This window comes from Lontra canadensis, unplaced genomic scaffold (genome assembly GCF_010015895.1).
Source record: "Lontra canadensis isolate GAN:19392208 unplaced genomic scaffold, GSC_riverotter_1.0 scaffold3, whole genome shotgun sequence".
NCBI classification, from domain to species: Eukaryota; Metazoa; Chordata; class Mammalia; order Carnivora; family Mustelidae; genus Lontra; species Lontra canadensis.
In genome coordinates this window covers 46203795-46218610 of record NW_022630997.1, presented here as the reverse complement: position 1 = coordinate 46218610, position 14816 = coordinate 46203795, and the positions used below count along the sequence as shown (strand labels likewise).

At 42.8% G+C, this 14816-nt stretch overlaps 1 protein-coding gene across 2 annotated transcripts in view; it reads left to right on the top strand.

Moving 5' to 3' along the window:
- STOX1 (storkhead box 1) overlaps positions 1 to 14266 on the top strand; it is a 55901-nt gene extending 41635 nt beyond the window's left edge. The window contains exons 2-4 of one of the 2 annotated variants that reach the window (XM_032841587.1): positions 3796 to 3948; positions 5897 to 8246; positions 13787 to 14266. In XM_032841587.1, the coding sequence (XP_032697478.1) occupies positions 3796 to 3948; positions 5897 to 8246; positions 13787 to 13934 (2651 nt within the window). In that variant the 3' untranslated portion in view covers positions 13935 to 14266. The remainder of the gene's footprint in view (positions 1 to 3795; positions 3949 to 5896; positions 8247 to 13786) is intronic. The other variant, XM_032841597.1, reaches the window with a different exon arrangement.
- Positions 14267 to 14816: the final 550 nt, after the last annotated feature.

Genomic DNA, 14816 nt, shown 5'->3' with positions numbered 1-14816 from the left:
CTGGGAAGTTGTTAGAAACGCAGAATCATGGACTCTCCTTTGGACCTTCTGAATCAGAATCTGCACATTAGCACTCCCCCACCCCATCCCACCCCCTGCCCCAGTGATTCCCGTATCACATGAAAGTTTCAGAAGCACCTGGCCTCCCTGGCTCTCACACTTTTCATGCCAGATTGTCACCTGCCACCAACCACACTCCACACTTCAATCATCTGGAGACTCAGGGCTCCTTCATAATCCTTGTATTCATTTTTTTTTTAAATTTAGTACACTCCAAGAATGGCTCTTCAATCCCCCTCTCCACTCTTCAGCTCCTCACTCCTGTTTTTTTTCTCCTCCTATTCCTATCCTCTCTCTCTCTGCCTTAACTTTGCAGAGATCGGATGATCTTGCTGTGCTCACGTGTGTTTCCTTCTATGCTTCAGTGTATTGCTGGTCTTCTGCATCCTCTATTCTTTTCTCAGGTCCAGGTGAACTCATACCTTCCTTCCTTCCTTCTTTCTTTCTTTCTTTTTTTTTTTAAGATTTTATTTATTTATTTGACGGAGAGAGAGAGATCACAAGTAGACAAAGAGGCAGGCAGAGGGAGAGGGGAGAAGAAGTCTTCCTGCTGAGCAGAGAGCCCGATGTGGGGCTCGATCCCAGGACCCTGAGACTATGACCTGAGCCGAAGGCAAAGGCTTAACCCACTGAGCCACCCAGGCGCCCCATCTTCCTTATTTCTAAGGCAGTTCTTCTACCTGTGCCTTTTGCACATTTTCCTATTTCCTGTCCTACAGGGTTTTGCTGTCTTACTGGTCTTGTCTCCCGAGAAACAGGTACGTTGTTTCCTCAAAGCCTTTTCTTTTGGATGCAAATGTGCAGAGCTCTTCTTTTAAGAAAATCACACGTTCACATTCACTTGTTCCTACTCCCTTCTGGTTTGTGTTCTGTTTCTCCTTTTTCAGAATCCGATTTTTCCAACAAATGGTATAGAACAGTGGTTTATAATTGGGGCAGTTTTGTCTCCATCCCCCCATCCCTTCTGCGGACGTTTGGCAATGTCTGGAAACTTGTTTGGTTGCTGCAACTGGGGGAGTTGCTACCGGCATCTAGAAGTGGCAGAGACCAAGAACCCTACTAAACACGCTGCAATGCACAAGACGGCTCTGCACAACAAAGAATTATCTGGCTTGGCAGACCATCTTGGTTTGCCTTTGATTTTTTTTGGTTATCACATGGAAAATCCTATGTCCCAGGGAACCCTTCAGTCCTGGGCATACTGAGATGACTGGTCACCTTATATCTGGCCCCCAACGTCAGAAGTGCCAAAGTTAAGAAGCCTTGCTCTGGAAGGAGGATCCATTAACCTTACCTTTTTCCTCACTTAACTCCCTTCCCTTCAGCCTGACATTTAGTTTCTGTGTTCTTTTCTATGACAACAGTTCTCTTGAAAGACACCAGTGGTCACCTTTCAGTCAAGAAAGACAATGACTGGGGCGCCTGGGTGGCTCAGTGGGTTAAAGCCTCTGCCTTTGGCTCAGGTCATGATCCCAGGGTCCTGGGATTGAGTCCCTATCGGGCTCCCTGCTCAGTAGGGAGCCTGCTTCTCCCTCTGTCTGTCACTCTCCCTGCTTGTGCTCTCTCTCTCTCTCTCTCTCTGTCTGACAAATAAAATCTTAAAAAAAAAAAAATACAATGGCCCTTTTTCCTCCTCCCTCAACCTTTCTGATCCCTTTCAGGCATTTTGACACTGTTGCTTTACTGTCATTTCAGAGCCTCTTTTTCTCACACTTTTGGTTCTCTCCCTCTTACACCCATTATTGGGCCTTCTTGCTTTTGTGGGTCCCTATTTCTACTATTTCTTAGCTCTAGGTAGCCTCACAGTTCGGTGTTTCTTGGCTGTCTTCCTATTTCTCCTACTGAAGAACTTATGCCCTCCTCAGATTCAGATCTTCTCTGTTTTAGTTGATTCCCAAATCTCTTTCCTGTGTCCTAGTCTTTCATTTCCAAGTAATTGAGTGATTCCCTTGGATGCTCAGCAGAATCTAAAACTCTAACATGAGTAACAGCAGGTTAAGAACATTTATTTAAGATGTTGGCAAGGAGGAGGCACCTGGGGGGCTCAGTCCTTAAGCATCTGCCTTCGGCTCAAGTCCAGATCCCAGAGTTCTGGGATCTAGTCTCATGTCAGGCTCCCTGCTCAGTGGGAAGCCTGCTTCTCCCTCTCCCACTTCCCCTGCTTGTGTTCCCTCTCTCCTGTCACTCTGTCAAATAAATAAAAATCTTAAAAAAAAAAAAAAGACATTGGCAAGGAGGAAAGGCAATACAGTCTAGCTTACATTTCTGATCCGTCTTCAACTTTGGTGTGATAATAACTCTTAACCTCTATACAACCAGGATAACTCTATTCGTGCTTTTATATACCTTGTGTTTTCCTCTTTCCATGGTTTTGCTCTGTGTCTTCGTGTTTTGGAAAATTTTTTTGACTTTTCCTTCTTCAAATCTTCGTAATCATTCCAACCAGGAAAATGTGGAATGGGGCACCTGGGTGACTCAGTGGGTTAAGCCTCTGCCTTCAGCTCAGGTCATGATCTCAGGGTCCTGGGATTGAGCCCCTCATTGGGCTCTCCGCTCAGCAGGGAGCCTGCTTCTCCCTCTTTCTCTCTCTACCTGCCTCTCTGCCTGCTTGTGATCTTTGTCAAATAAATAAAATCTTTTAAAAAATATGGAATGATGAAAATGCTGGATTAGGAGTCAGAAGACCTGTTTTTGTCACTTCACTTGCTTTCTGACCTTGGGACAATTACTTGAGCTTTCTATGGATTGTGTGTGTGTGTGTGTGTATGTATGTGTATATATATGTGTATATGTATATATGTATGTATGTATATATGTATATATGTATACATATATGTGTGTGTGTGTGTTTTAAGATTTTATTTATTTGACAGAGAGAGGGACAGCAAGAGAGGGAACACAAGCAGGGGGAGTAGGAAAGGGAGAGAGGGAGTAGCAGGCTTCCTGCTGAGCAAGGAGCCCGATACAGGGCTCCATCCCAGGACCCCGGGACCATGACCTGAGCCAAAGGCACCCACTTAACCGACCAAGTCACCCAGGCACCCCTATGGCTTTCTATATTTTAAGTAAAGAAATGAGAATTCCATCCCTGCCTGCCTCACCCAGGCACCCCTATGGCTTTCTATATATATATTTTTTTAAGATTTTATTTATTTATTTGACAGAGATCACAAGTAGGCAGAGAGGCAGGCAGAGAGAGAGGAAGGGAAGCAGGCTCCCTGCTGAGCAGAGAGCCCGACGCGACGCGGGGCTCAATCCCAGGACCCTGGGATCATGACCCGAGCCGAAGGCAGAGGCTTTAACCCACTGAGCCACCCAGGCACCCCGGCTTTCTATATTTTAAGTAAAGAAATGAGAATTCCATCCCTCCCTGCCTCAGAAATCTAATATGATTTTTAAAAAGTGCTTCGAAATGTATGAATTACCATGTAAGCATTGTCTGACCTAAAGTCTGATAGCACTTTGTCACTTTCATCTGGAAACTTACTATCTCTTGCATGTAAAGTACTGACAAATTCTACAAACTTCTTAAAAACTAGGGGGCCCCGAATGTAAGCCTTTTTCTTCTATGCTTTCTACCATTGTTCCTGTTACCAGATTGGGAGGAAGAACTGATGAGAAAAATAGCAATTCCACATGCCATTCAGTTTTTATTGTTGGTTCACTAATCCCAAATAGTTTTTACTATAAATGTTATCACCTTTCCTTTTTTTTTTTTTTTAACCTCCAATTTAGGTGATGTCTTCCCCGTACAAATGAATCCAATAGCTCAATCTCAGTTTGTACCTTTGGCTGAAGTTCTTTGCTGTGCTGTGTCTGATATGAATGCTGCCCAGACCGTGGTGACCCAGGAATCCCTGTTGGAGCATCTGAAGCAACACTACCCAGGTAGCGTGACCAGTTTTCTCTATTAGTTCCTGGCCTGCTTTCTGTTTATAAATCCTCTTAAATAAACTGGGAGAGATCCACTTTTTTTTTTCTTTCTAATGTAGAACCTTATATTAGAGCCCTGCTGGGAGAAGGCCTGCATCAATGAATTTGATAAGGGCATTTCTTTTACTTTCCAGATGAACTTTTGCAAAAACAATGCTTATGGCCATAAACAAACCATACCGTAGAAAGGAGTACAAAGCAAAAAAAGAAAAAAAATTCCTCTTCTCCCCCACCATCCCATTCTTCCACTGCCAATTCCCAGAGGTGACAGGTTCTACTGTTTTATCTTTTCCTGCATATACTTTCCTAAAAGATATTTGAGCATATGTATTTTTTTTTTTTTACTAACATACATTGGAACCTTCTTTACATTCTGTCTGTACCTTGCCTAAGTTAAAAAAATATTTTGGTGGGGGCCCCTGGGTGCCTAGTTGCTTAAGCGTCCAACTCTTGATTTTGGCTGAGGTCATGATCTCAGGGTCGAAAGATGGAGCCCTGAGTTGAGCCCGGCCTCAGGCTCCAAGCACTGTGAGGGGATCTACTTGAGATTTTCTCTCTCTCCCTCCACTCCTCCCACCCACCTCGTGCACACGCACTTTCTCTCAAATAAATAAATCTTTTTAAAAATTAACATATAACATATTTGCCCCAGGGGTACAGGCCTGTGAATCATCAGGCTTACACAATTCACAGCACTCACCATAGCACATACCCTCCCCAATGTCCATAAACCAGCCATCCTATCCTTCCCACCCCATCCCCCAGCAACCCTCAGTTTGTTTCCTGAGATTAAGAGTCTCTTATGGTTTGTCTCCTTCCCCAGTCCTATCTTGTTTCATTTTTTCCCTCCCTATCCCCAGGCCCAATAAATAAATTTTTTTTTAAGATTTTATTTATTTATCTGACAGAGAGATCACAAGTAGGCAGAGAGGCAGGCAGAGAGACAGGGGGAAGCAGGCTCCCCGCCAAGCAGAGAGCCCAATGCGGGGCTCCTTCCCAGGACCATGAGATCAGGACCTGGGCCAAAGGCAGAGGCTCAACCCACTGAGCAACCTAAGGTGCCCCCCAATAAATAAATCTTTAAAAAAAACTTTGGAGATCTTTCTGTATTATATACTGATTTATTTCCATCTTCTCACAGCTGTATGATATCCAAAATGCATGGATGTAGAAGAGTATTTTTAATTTTCCCATTATAAAATTGATATGCTTATTATAGAAAAATCAAGAAAATGTACAATAGTAACCACTTATAGTACCACAACCCAAAGGAAATGTTGATATATTGAAGTATTTTCTTCTGGTGTTATACAAACATGTTTTACAATGTAAATACAATTTCGAACCCTGCTATTTGGGACTGACGTGCTGTGTACTGCGCTAAGGAGGTAACTTTGAACCCTGCTATTTGGAAAAGGGAATTTCTTTTAAAATTGCTACCTTCCTACTTTTAAAAACTATCATAATACAGATATTAAGTAGTTTGCCCCCATCCTGGCATAGACTGCTTTTCATTTTCTCTTTAGATTCTTAACATTTAAGCAATGAAGCTGTGATTTTCAAAAACTCCTGTGTTTGCTTCCAAGAATGCTGTCTTGAAGTCAAAATTTAAATTCATGATGGGGTTGTGTAACTTGCTGTGTGTATTCGAGAGGACTCAGATCTTTTTTCTCTACTTAACCATTAAGTTAGCCCTGTCTTTGTGTGGACCAAATTATATTCCCGTTACTCAGTTAAATTGTGACTATTATGAATGCTTCTTCGCAATGCAATTACATTTATTAATTGTGTTACAGTTAGCTGTGGGTTCATCAAGCACATGTATGGTCATTTCTGCGTTACTGATTTCACTCAGTAAGATATTTTTTAATGCCAAATATAACGAAATGCTTGTTTGTTTTAGGCATTGCAATTCCATCTCAGGATATTCTCTATACCACCTTGGGAACCCTGATTAAAGAAAGGAAAATTTATCACACTGGAGAGGGATACTTCATAGTCACTCCTCAGACTTACTTCATCACAAATACACCCCCCGACAAAAATAACAGAGACCTATCCGATGAAAGTCAGCGGCCGACTTGCATTACCTATCTGGTGGGCGTGGCCAGCTGTGCAGAATCAGCCAAAGAAAATGCTGCCCCCATTTCCCATTGTCAGTCTTGCAGGTGTTTCCCTGATCCCTGCGCTCAGGATGTAGAGGCAACACCGGCGGCTGCAGAAAGGGCTAGAAATGGCCAGAAAGGTCTTCAGGAAACCAGACCTTTGGTACAGAATCGAGCAGTTTCAGTGTCTGGGGTTAATATCATCAGTGAAAGCGCCAAACCGTTACCAGACACAAAAGACAGAGAAAAAGGCAAGAAGTTTGGCTTCAGCCTCTTCTGGCGTAGTATATCCAGGAAGGAGAAGTCCAGAACAGAACACAGCAGTTTCTCTGCCCAGTTCCCACCAGAAGAATGGCCTGTTCGAGATGAAGATAACTTGGACAATATCCCTCGAGACGTCGAACATGAGATTATCAGACGAATTAATCCCATTCTGACCGTTGACAACTTAATCAAACATACAGTCTTAATGGAAAAATACGAAGAACAGAAACAATATAATAGCCAGGGCACTTCCACTGATAGGCTGACCATGAGGCATAAATATCCTTCAAAAGAGGGACTTAGGAAAAGGCGGGGCCGGTGTGGGAAGCCTCGAAGGCGGGGCCATTCTCAGAGGAATAGGCACAGAGCGGGGAGCCAGGGAAGCGAGCCTCAGCCAGGAAGCAACAAACTGGAGAAACATCCCAAGATCCCTGCTGCACAGTCCAGCCCCAAAATTAGCCCAAATGAAGCAGGAGTTCAGACACCACCTGCTGAGAATTTATCAGCGCTGGGTTCCCATTTGATTTACAAGAAGAGAATCAGTAATCCTTTCCAGGGCTTTTCTCACCGAGGGAGTCCAACGACCAAAGTGCACAACATCCAGACCAGTGATCTGAAACCCCGTCAGGCTGGACCAAAGGGAAAACCTTTCCAAAGGTCAAGGTCTTTGGATTCCTCAAGAATCTTGAGGAGTGAAACCAAGCAGCCTCTTGCTGAACAATGTGAAGATAAACCGATGGCAGAATCCATCTGTATGAGTAACCCGACCGTCAAACCTCTCTGCGATGACTTCAGAGGTCCCCTCTTAAATTACGGTCAGTGTAGCGTTTTGCAAAATGGCGGTGAATGTTGTTCCTTCCGGGAAAGCATGTTGAGATATGATGTATACGGTGGAAAAGACGAGGTAATCCCTGAAGTCTGGAGGAAAAGTTATTCTCACTTGGACGCATTAGGGGAGGCCGAAGAAATACAGCATGTCCTGCCATCACAAGGTTCCTCTTTAGGCCATGCCTCCCCTGCTTGTAGATTGGTTGATAAAACAATACACCAGTTCCAAAATCTTGGTCTTTTGGATTACCCAGTTCATACGAACTCTTTGAGACAACCTGAGAGTCAAGACAGAGACTTAGAAGAAATAGCAATGAGAAAGACATTTGTCCAGGAAGTGGAGACTGTGGGTCTAGAAGATGAAGGGCTTTCTGATGATAACCAGGCCTTGGATCAGAATGAACTAGATAACGATGATGGTGCCTGTAGTTCATTATATCTAGATGAGGAGGACTTTTCCGAGACCAACGACGTAGGTGAAATGCTGCCTGACCACGTTCAGTGTTCCTTTGCAGGGAGAAGCAAGTGTAATCATTTGGGAAGACAAAAAGTGACTGAGAGATCTCTGACTGAGTACAGCAGCAAAATACACAGGTCTGAGCCTCAGGTGCTTAAAGAAAATGAATGTTACAAACCCACTGGGTTTTTCACTAACCCGGGTGAAAGCCAAACACCTAATCTCCCTGCAGAAAGCAGTGGTCTCATTTCGGGGACTCAGCCCAGTTTTAGCCACGAAGAGGAACACAGCGTTGCTACCTGTGTACAAGAGTCGGCCTCTGCTGATGGAAGGATATTTGGTTACTATAGCACGAGGAAAGCCGATTCTGAGACTGAAACCCTGCAACTTAATCAAGTTGGTGACACAGGAAAGAAACCAGCGAGCTGGAGTCAGAGTGCTCGGAATCAGGGAATGAGAAAGCAGTTCACACAAAAGGTAGAACTTTTCAACACTTCCCATATGCCAGTGTTGGCTCAGGATATCCAACATGAACACAGTCATTTGGAAGGAACAGAAAATCATAGCATGGCTGGAGATAGTGGAATAGATTCCCCACGGTAAGTGTATGTAAATGTGTTTGATTAGCCACTATTCCTCAGGAATGATTAAAATCAACGGTGTATTGAATTACTTAGTGGGAGACTCCTGAACAAACTTTTTATAGCCATGTAATTCTGCCAGCCTCTACTGAATGAATGACACCAAATTATAATGAAATCTCTTCTATAATAGGAGAGAGTTCATTTTTAATGTGAACCAAAATTTACTACTACCAAATCTTGAATTATTTCTAAAAATAGGAAGGAGGTGCTATAAATGAAACACTTGCTCAACTGAGGGTTGGAAGTTTTCACTTATATTTTGGGTTCTACACCCGTTGAGAAAGAGCTGCAGCTACTTTCCACCAATTTTTTCCATGGGAATCTGTTTAAATAACATTGGTCAGATTATGAAAGTAATATGGTCATAATGGAATATTTGAGAAGTACTGAAAAGTGTTTCAAAAGATTTATCTATTTATTTGAGAGAGAGAGCGCGAGAGAGCATGCACGAGCAAGCACAGGTGAGGGGCAGAGGAAGAGAAATCCTCAAACAGATTTCCCACTGAGCCTGGAGCCCAACGTGGGGCTCAAACCCAGGACCCTGAGATCATGACCTCATCTGAACTCAAGAGTCAGATGCTTAACCGACTGAGCTACCCATGCACCCCAGTACTGAACACCTATATAATCACCCTACCATTTATTTTATTTTATTTAAAAAATATTTTATTTATTTATTTGAGAGAGCATAAGCAGGAAGGAGGGGGAGAAGCGGACTCCCCGCTTAGCAGGGAGCCCGATGTGGGACTCAATCCCAGGACCCAGGGATTATGACCTGAGCTAAATTAAAGGCAGACGCTTAATTGACTGAACCACCCAGGTGCTCCCACCCTGCCATTTACATATTTTTAATTTTAATTTTAATTTTTTAATTTTTATTTATTTTTATTTTTAAAAAGATTTTATTTGTTTATTTATTTGACAGAGAGAGAGACACACAGAAAGAGAGAGATCACAAGTAGGCAGGGAGGCAGGCAGAGAGAGAGGGAGAAGCTGGCTCTCCGCTGAGCAGAGACCCTGATGCGGGGCTCGATCCCAGGACCCCAAGACCATGACCCGAGCCGAAGGCAGAGGCTTAACCCGCTGAGCCACCCCGGCACCCCCATTTACATATTTTTAGAAAATTCTTTTATATTTGATATATTTATCTCACTTCAGTCTGAATATATTGATCTATATATTTTGTCTAAATGTTTTACCTGTACTGTACTTCCTATTTTGCATGGTGCTTTTTTCAAATAATAGTACATTGTGAACATTCCCCTCATATTCTTAAATAGTTTTCAAAAAGTTCATCTTAAAATTAGGGTGTATAACTTTACTCTTTTTTTTTTAAACGATTTTATTTATTTATTTATTTGACAGACAGAAATTACAAGCAGGCAGAGAGGCAGCCAGAGAGAGAGGGGGAGGCAGGCTCCCTGCTGAGCAGAGAGCCCGATGTGGGGCTCGATCCTAGGACCCTGAGACCATGACCTGAGCTGAAGGCAGAGGCTTTAACCCACTGAGCCACTCAGGTGCCCCTTTACTCTTTTTTTTAAATATTTTATTTATTTATTTGAGACAGAGAGTGAGAGAGAACACAAGCAGGGGAGAAGGAGAGGGAGAAGCAGACTCCCCACTGAGCAGGGAGCCCCATGTAGCTCCCTCCCAAGATCCTGGGATCATGACCCAAGCTGAAGGCAGACGCTTAACCAACTGAGCTACCGAGACGCCCCTACTAGTTTTTTATTATATAAAATTATCGTGTACTTTGTTTTGAAAAATTTAGTAATGCAGAAATGTAAAAGGTAAGGGAGCCTGGGTGTCTCAGTTAAGTGTCTGCCTTCGCTTAAGTCGTGGTCTCAGGGTCCTGGGATCAAGGTCTGTGGCAGGCTCCCTGCTCAGTGGAGAGTCTGCTTCTCCTCCCTCTGCCCCTCCCCTTGTTCATACATGCGGTCTCTCTCTCTCCTAAATAAATAAATCTTTAAAAAAAATGTAAAAGGTAAAAATGGGGGCAGCTGGTTGACTCAGGCAGTGAGTTTCCTCCTCTTTTGATTTTGGCTCAGGTCATGATCTCAGGGTCGTGGGATCAAGCCCTCTGTTGGGCTCCCTGCTCACCACATGATCTGCTTGAGAGTCTCCCTCTCCCTGCCCCTCCCTCAGCTGGCACACTCCCACTCTCTCTCTCTGTCTCTCTAAAATAATTAACTAATCTGTGAAATTAAAAGTAAAATTGGAAGTCTTCATCCCTCAATCTTTGCCATTGCCATTCTGTTGAGGTGACCTACACATTGTTTACAGTTTGGTTTGCTTATTTATTTATTTATTTTAAGATATTTTATTTGGGGCGCCTGGGTGGCTCAGTGGTTTAAGCCTCTGCCTTCAGCTCAGGTCATGGTCTCAAGGTCCTGGGATCGAGTCCCATATCGGGCTCTCTGCTCAGCAGGGAGACTCCTTCCCCCACCCCCTACCTGCCTCTCTGCCTACTTGTGATCTCTTTCTCTCTGTCAAATAAATAAATAAAACCTTTAAAATAAAATAAAATAAAATATTTTATTTATTTGAAGAGAGACTGCAAGAGAGAGACCATGAGCAGCGGGGAGTGGTATAGGGAGAGGCAGAAGCAGAGTTCCCACTGAAGAGGGAGTCTGACACGGGACTTTGTCCCAGGACCCTGGGATCATCACCTGAGTCAAAGGCAGATGCTTAACCGACTGAACCACCCAGGTGTCCCTGGAGGTCTGCATTTTTTTTTTTTTTTTTTTTTAGGCAGAGAGAGAGTGAGTATAAGCAGGGGAATGGCAGGCAGAGGGAGAAGCAGGCTCCCTGAGCAAGGAGCCCAATGTGGAGCAGATCCTAGGACCTTAGGATCATGACCCGAGCCAAAGGCAGCCACTTAACCAGCTGAGCCACCCAGGTTTCTCCTGGAGGTCTGCATTTTTAAAACATATCTTCAATTCTTTATTAGGGAACAGATCTTTCCTGCTTGAAACAATTGTTTAATTCATATCAAATCTTTAAAGTACCAAATCAAAACATATTGTCTCCAAAGTAAACAATCGTTGTGTAAATGAACAAGCTAAGGGTTCCCTTTCTCTCTGTCAACAGCAGAAATAAAAACCAAAATCAAACCCAAAACAGATAAGGGAAATTACTCATTGACATGCACCTGAGAATTTAGATTTGTGAAATCTAGAGAAAAACTTTTTTCTTTTTTTTAGAAAAGATTTTATTTATTGTTTAACAGAGAGAGAGAGGGAACACAAGCAGAAGGAGTGGGAGAGGGAGAAGCAGGCTTCCCGCTGAGCAGGGAGCCCAATTCAGGGCTCGATCCCAGGACCCTGGGATCATAACCTGACCCGAAGGCAGACACCCAACGACTGAGCGACTCAGGTGCCCCTAATTTCTTTTCTTTTTTTTTTTTTTTAACATTTTATTTATTTATTTATTTATTTGAGAGAGAGACAGAGAGAGTGAGAGAGCACAAGTGGAGTGAGGGGCAGAGGGAGAAGCAGACTCCCCACTGAGTGGGAGCCTGATGTGGGGCTTGATCCCAGGACTCCAGGATCATGATCTGAGCTGAAGGCAGATGCCAAATTGACTGAGCCACCAGGCACCCCAAGAAATTTGATTTTTTTTTAAAAGTTTTAGTTTATTTATTTGACAGAGAGAGATCACAGGTAGGCAGAGAGGCAGGCAGAGAGAGAGGGGGAAGCAGGCTCCATGCTGAGCAGAGAGCCTGATGCGGGGCTCGATTCCAGGACCCTGAGATCATGACCAGAGGCTTTAACCCACTGAGCCACCCAGGCGCCCCGAAATTTGATTTCTTGAAAATTGCTTTTAATATGGTTCTCTTGAAAGACTTATAAATATAATCATTAAAGACATGTAGGTGAGGGACGCCTGGGTGGCTCAGTTGGTTAAGCAGCTGCCTTCGGCTCAGGTCATGATCCCAGCGTCCTGGGATCGAGTCCCGCATCGGGCTCCTTGCTCGGCAGGGAGCCTGCTTCTCCCTCTGCCTCTGCCTGCCACTCTGTCTGCCTGTGCTCTCCCTCTCTCTCTCTCTCTGACAAATAAATGAATAAAATCTTAAAAAAAAAAAAAAGACATGTAGGAGAGAAGGGAGGGAAGATAGCACTTGCACATCATCTATGCGCCCTGTTACAAGAATTAGAGAGAAAGCGATGAACAAGTTGCTGCTGCTACTTATAGGAAGCTTATACCTTAGTTGGTAGACCAACAAACAACAAATTGAACTCAAAACAAAGCAGAGATGTGTCTGGCAGGCTCAGTCGGTAGAGCACATGACTGGATCTCAGGGATGTGAGCTGCATCCCGCATTGGGAGTAGAGTTTAAGGACAGAGGTGCCTGGGTCGTTCAGTCAGTTAAGCGATTGCCTTCAGCTCAGGTCGTGATCCCAGAGTGCCAGATCGACCCCCTACATTGGGCTCCTTGCTTGGCAGGGAAACTGCTTTTCCCTCCCCCTGCTTGTGCTCTCTCTCATGTGCATTCTTTCTCTCTTAAATAAAATCTTAAAAAAAAAAAAAGACAAAGCAGAAGGTCTTCACAGCTGCCAAAGAGATGTGGAATTAAGAGTGATGAGCTGTTTAGGGAACACTTACTGGAGGACACATATTTTTTTTTTTTTTTAAGATTTATTTGAGAAAGAGAGAGCACTGAGGGAGAGGAGAAGCAGATTCCCTGCTGAGCAGAGAGACCAATGTGGGGCTTGGTCCCAGGACTCTGAAATCATGACCTGAGCCAAAGGCAGATGCTTAACCGACTGAGGCACTCAGGCGCTCCAGGAGGACATATTTTTGAGGCATATCAATGTAACGAGCACGTGATAGACAGGAGACAAGGTGGGAAAAGGGGAATATCAAAAGCAAAATGCCCAAACAGTAATGTGCCTTGGCTGAAGCAAGACAGGTGTGTTAGATAAAGGACTAACTTAGCCTACAGCTCCTTGGAAAGGAACATTGTCAATGTGAAAAACTTTATGGTTGGCTTCTCTCTTTCATAGGACTTCTCAAAAAAGAAAAAAATTACACTTCAGTTGTATAGGAGAGGTTTTCAGGGAACGTATTGTTTCTTTTTTGTCTTTTTAAAAACAGTTTATTTATTTATTTATTTATTTAAGTAATCTCTACATCCAACTGGGGGTTGAACTCACAACCCTGAGGTCATGAGTTGCAGGCTTTTCTGACTGAGCCAGCTAGGTGCCCTGGGAACTTATTGTTTCTGACTAGAATATAATTGATACTGGATCTGAGGAAAGATGTTCTGAAAACATGAAACTTCTTGGTAAGCAGGTGTTAAATAATTGAGGTGCTATTGTGAAGTCTTTAAAATGTAAGGAGCACTTTAGATTTTTAAAGATTAACTTACCTAAGTGTAGCTTAGTGTTAGTAAATGTTATACTGCTTCAAAGTAACAAATGAAGGTATAATGCTTTGGTGAGAAATCCAGGCCCTTTTGGAAGATAATAATTGTGTTATTTTTAATACCTTAGGACACAGAGTCTGGCATCTAATAATTCAGTCGTTTTGGATGAACTCAAAAGAAGACAGAATTTTCTGCAGAACTTTGAAGGCACAAAGAGCGGTCAAACACTCACATCCAATTCCTTACTACAACTAACTCCAGTCATAAATGTTTAATTCTTATTTTTCTTTTGGATGATTTTTGATAAAAATGTACAGATTAATATAGAGTATTTTAATCTGCTGAGTATAGAAGAATTCTATAAAGCAAAGCATAGGTGCTGTTAATCTCATTACACATTTTGTTATAGTTGCTGGCTCCCTCCCCCCTTTTTTTGATGTTTTAAAGCTTTTTTTTAAAAGCTTATCTTACTATGAATTTATTGGGAATATATAGAATTTTCCTCAATTAAAAAACCATAAAATCCTTGGTCCTTTTCCAATTAAATATAATTAACTCAAATTTTCAGACGCTCATTAGTTTCTCAAATACATAGGGTGATAATTTACTATACCTAGTAGTGAATTTCTCTACCCATACTGATAGTGAGTTCTTAGGTTAAGATTCTCACAAGATTTCAGCACAGAAGTCCAGAAAATAGTGTGTTAGGGTTATATAGATCCTTTGTTTATAACTAATGTCTTTTATCATTATCAGAAAGTATTTATATAGATGTTTTGGGTACTCTGCAACAAAAATTTTTTCTATCCAATCATTGCCACCAAGGATCTTCTCTGCAACCACCTTGAACATGAACAGATGGCCCCAAATTATATTTACTGGCAGCATCTGGGTCTATTTTTCTGGTTCCTCCTCACATTTGAGGCACTCTCTATAGCATGGCGATGAGAAGTCAGGGTGTTCTCAGATTGGTGGAGATAGAAGGGAAGGAGAATGGTTGCAGAATGGTTTGTGAGAGGAGGTTCTGAATCAAAGATTTATAGAAAAAAATGGAAGAGGATGATAGTTTATTTACACTTGATCTATTTCCACTAAGACTTAGATAGCTTTGCTAGAATTTTTTTCTGGCTGGCCTTTTTAGACCAGGTAGTGGAATG